This window comes from Anas platyrhynchos, chromosome 31 (genome assembly GCF_047663525.1).
Source record: "Anas platyrhynchos isolate ZD024472 breed Pekin duck chromosome 31, IASCAAS_PekinDuck_T2T, whole genome shotgun sequence".
NCBI classification, from domain to species: domain Eukaryota; kingdom Metazoa; phylum Chordata; class Aves; order Anseriformes; family Anatidae; genus Anas; species Anas platyrhynchos.
In genome coordinates, this window is record NC_092617.1 from 4643426 (window position 1) to 4645729 (window position 2304).

At 47.7% G+C, this 2304-nt stretch overlaps 1 protein-coding gene across 1 annotated transcript; it reads right to left on the reverse strand.

Annotated features, from left to right (window-relative positions):
* Positions 1-415: 415 nt before the first annotated feature.
* Positions 416-1492, reverse strand: LOC113841837 (olfactory receptor 14J1-like). Its single transcript, XM_027448537.2, has one exon. The coding sequence runs from the start codon at positions 1346-1348 to the stop codon at positions 416-418; it is 933 nt and encodes a 310-aa protein (XP_027304338.2). The 5' UTR covers positions 1349-1492.
* Between the last annotated feature and the right edge of the window lie 812 nt (positions 1493-2304).

Here is a 2304-nt window from a genome sequence, read left to right on the forward strand (position 1 = left end):
GGTGCAGCAGACTTGATATTAAAGCAATCAGCATTGTGACTAGCAACTATTAAGGAGGTCTAATAGTTATACCAATTTTAGCTTAACACACTCTGGTGAGATCTGTCGTTATCTCAACCCTTCGTGCCCCAAGTTGGTTGCTAAAAAGGATCGTTGTGGTTTAACCCGGCCGGCAGCTAAATACCACACAACCATTAGCTCTAATTAGCTGTAAGCACTGCTCTGCAACAAGTAAAACATCAGCATGTCATCAGCACTCTTCTCATCCTAAGCCAAAACATAACACCCTACCAGCTACTAGGAGGAAAATTAACACTATCCGAGCTGAAACAAAGACAAATGCTATACCTAGAGGTCATATATTGCCTGATATTAACTTGAGGTAAACTAGAAAAGTGAGATAGCCAAATTATTGCTAAGTAAATATTACCACTAGAATCAGTTTCTTCAGTGTGGCTTTCAGCTCCTGGTTCCTCATGCTATAGATGAGCGGGTTCACTGCTGGAGGCACCACTGAGTACAGAAATGAAACCATCAGGTCCAAGTAAGAAGAGGAGATTGAGGGGGGCTTCAAGTAGGCAAGTATGGCAGTGCTGACAAAGAGGGAGACCATGGCCAGGTGAGGGAGGCACGTGGAAAAGGCTTTGTGCCGGCCCTGCTCAGAAGGCATCCTCAGCACTGCCCTGAGGATCTGCACATAGGAAAGCACAATGAAAACAAAACAAACTAATGCTAAACATGCACTAACCACCAGAAGTCCAACTTCCTTTAGGTAGTCTGAACCTGAACAAGAGAGCTTGAGGATGTGGGGGATCTCACAGAAGAACTGGTCCACAGCATTGCCGTGGCAGAGGGGCAGGGAAAATGTATTAGTAGTCTGCAGAAGAACATCAAGAAAGCCACTGCCCCAGGCAGCCGCTGCCATCTGGGCACAAGCTCTGCTGCCCAGGAGGCTCCCGTAGTGCAGGGGCTTGCAGATGGCAACATAGCGGTCGTAGGCCATGGCAGTGAGAATAAAATATTCTGCTGATATAAAGAACAGAAAGAAAAAGACCTGTGTAGCACAGCCTTGATAGGAGATGGCCCTGGTATTCCAGAGGAAATTGGCCATGGCTTTCGGCACAGTGGTGGAGATGCAGCCCAGGTCAAGGAGGGCGAGGTTGAGGAGGAAGAAGTACATGGGGGTGTGGAGGCGGTGGTCGCAGGCTACGGCGCTGAGGATGAGGCCGTTGCCCAGGAGGGCAGCCAGGTAGATGCCCAGGAAGAGCGCGAAGTGCAGGAGCTGCAGCTCGCGTGTGTCTGCGAATGCCAGCAGGAGGAACTCACTCACAGAGCTGATGTTGGGCATCTGTTATTTCTGTGAAGTGGTCCTGCACAAAGAGAAAGAATAGTAATAATGTACAGCAGACATATCAGAGGAAAATTCAATTGTTTAAAACCGTCAAACAGATTTTCCACTTGCAGGCAGTTATTTTGAAGTTCCCTTTAATGACTTCCCGCTGATACTGAGTCTCTCTGAGAGAAGAGTGTTCTTCTGTGGGCAATGGAAGAATCAGTCCTGCACTACAGCTCAAGGTAACAACATGGTAGGAACATGGGGCAGTCTCAGATTCACTTCAGTTCATATCAGATTTCCCCAGTTTTGCTCAAAGTTCATCACAGAGCAGACACATGGAGATTTATGTCTTTGTTTATTTGTTTGTTTGATTTGTACTCTTTGTTCAGCTGCTCCACCACATCTGAGGAGTCCTAAGGCATAAATCCTGGGCATTCAGCTGCACTCCAAGTGAAACCTTGTAGATCTTCAGAGTCACAGATACTGCATTTTAGAGCAGAGTGCCCTTCAGAGAGGAGAGGCAGTCAGTCCATCAGTTCTGGTCTCAGCTGCCCTGTGTTGGCCGGTCTTTGAGCTACAGGACAATTCTCCTCCTATGTTCTTGGAGTCATAGAATCATAGAACATCCTGACTTGGAAGGGTTGCACAAGGATCATCAGATCCCACCCCTGAATCTGTACATGACCACCCAAAAATCAGTCCATATGCATGAGGGGGTTGCCCAAATGTTTGAATTCTGACAGCCCCAGTGCTGTGACCACTTCCCTGTGGTGCCTGTTCCAGTGCCTATAGAACCTGGACACTTCTGAGTTTTTCTAAAACAGAAATTCTGGGCATTCCCCCTGCACTTGAAGGGAAACTTTGTGTCTGCTCAGAGAAAAAGGGACTGTCCCTACAGTGCAGAGCGTCCTTTAGTGAGGACAGACAATCTGTCCATCAGTGCTGGTCTCAGCCGCCCTGTGAGAGCT

Bases quoted from the DNA above. Each gene is read 5' to 3' on its own strand.
- LOC113841837 (XM_027448537.2), bottom strand. From the start codon at position 1,348: ATGCCCAACATCAGCTCTGTGAGTGAGTTCCTCCTGCTGGCATTCGCA.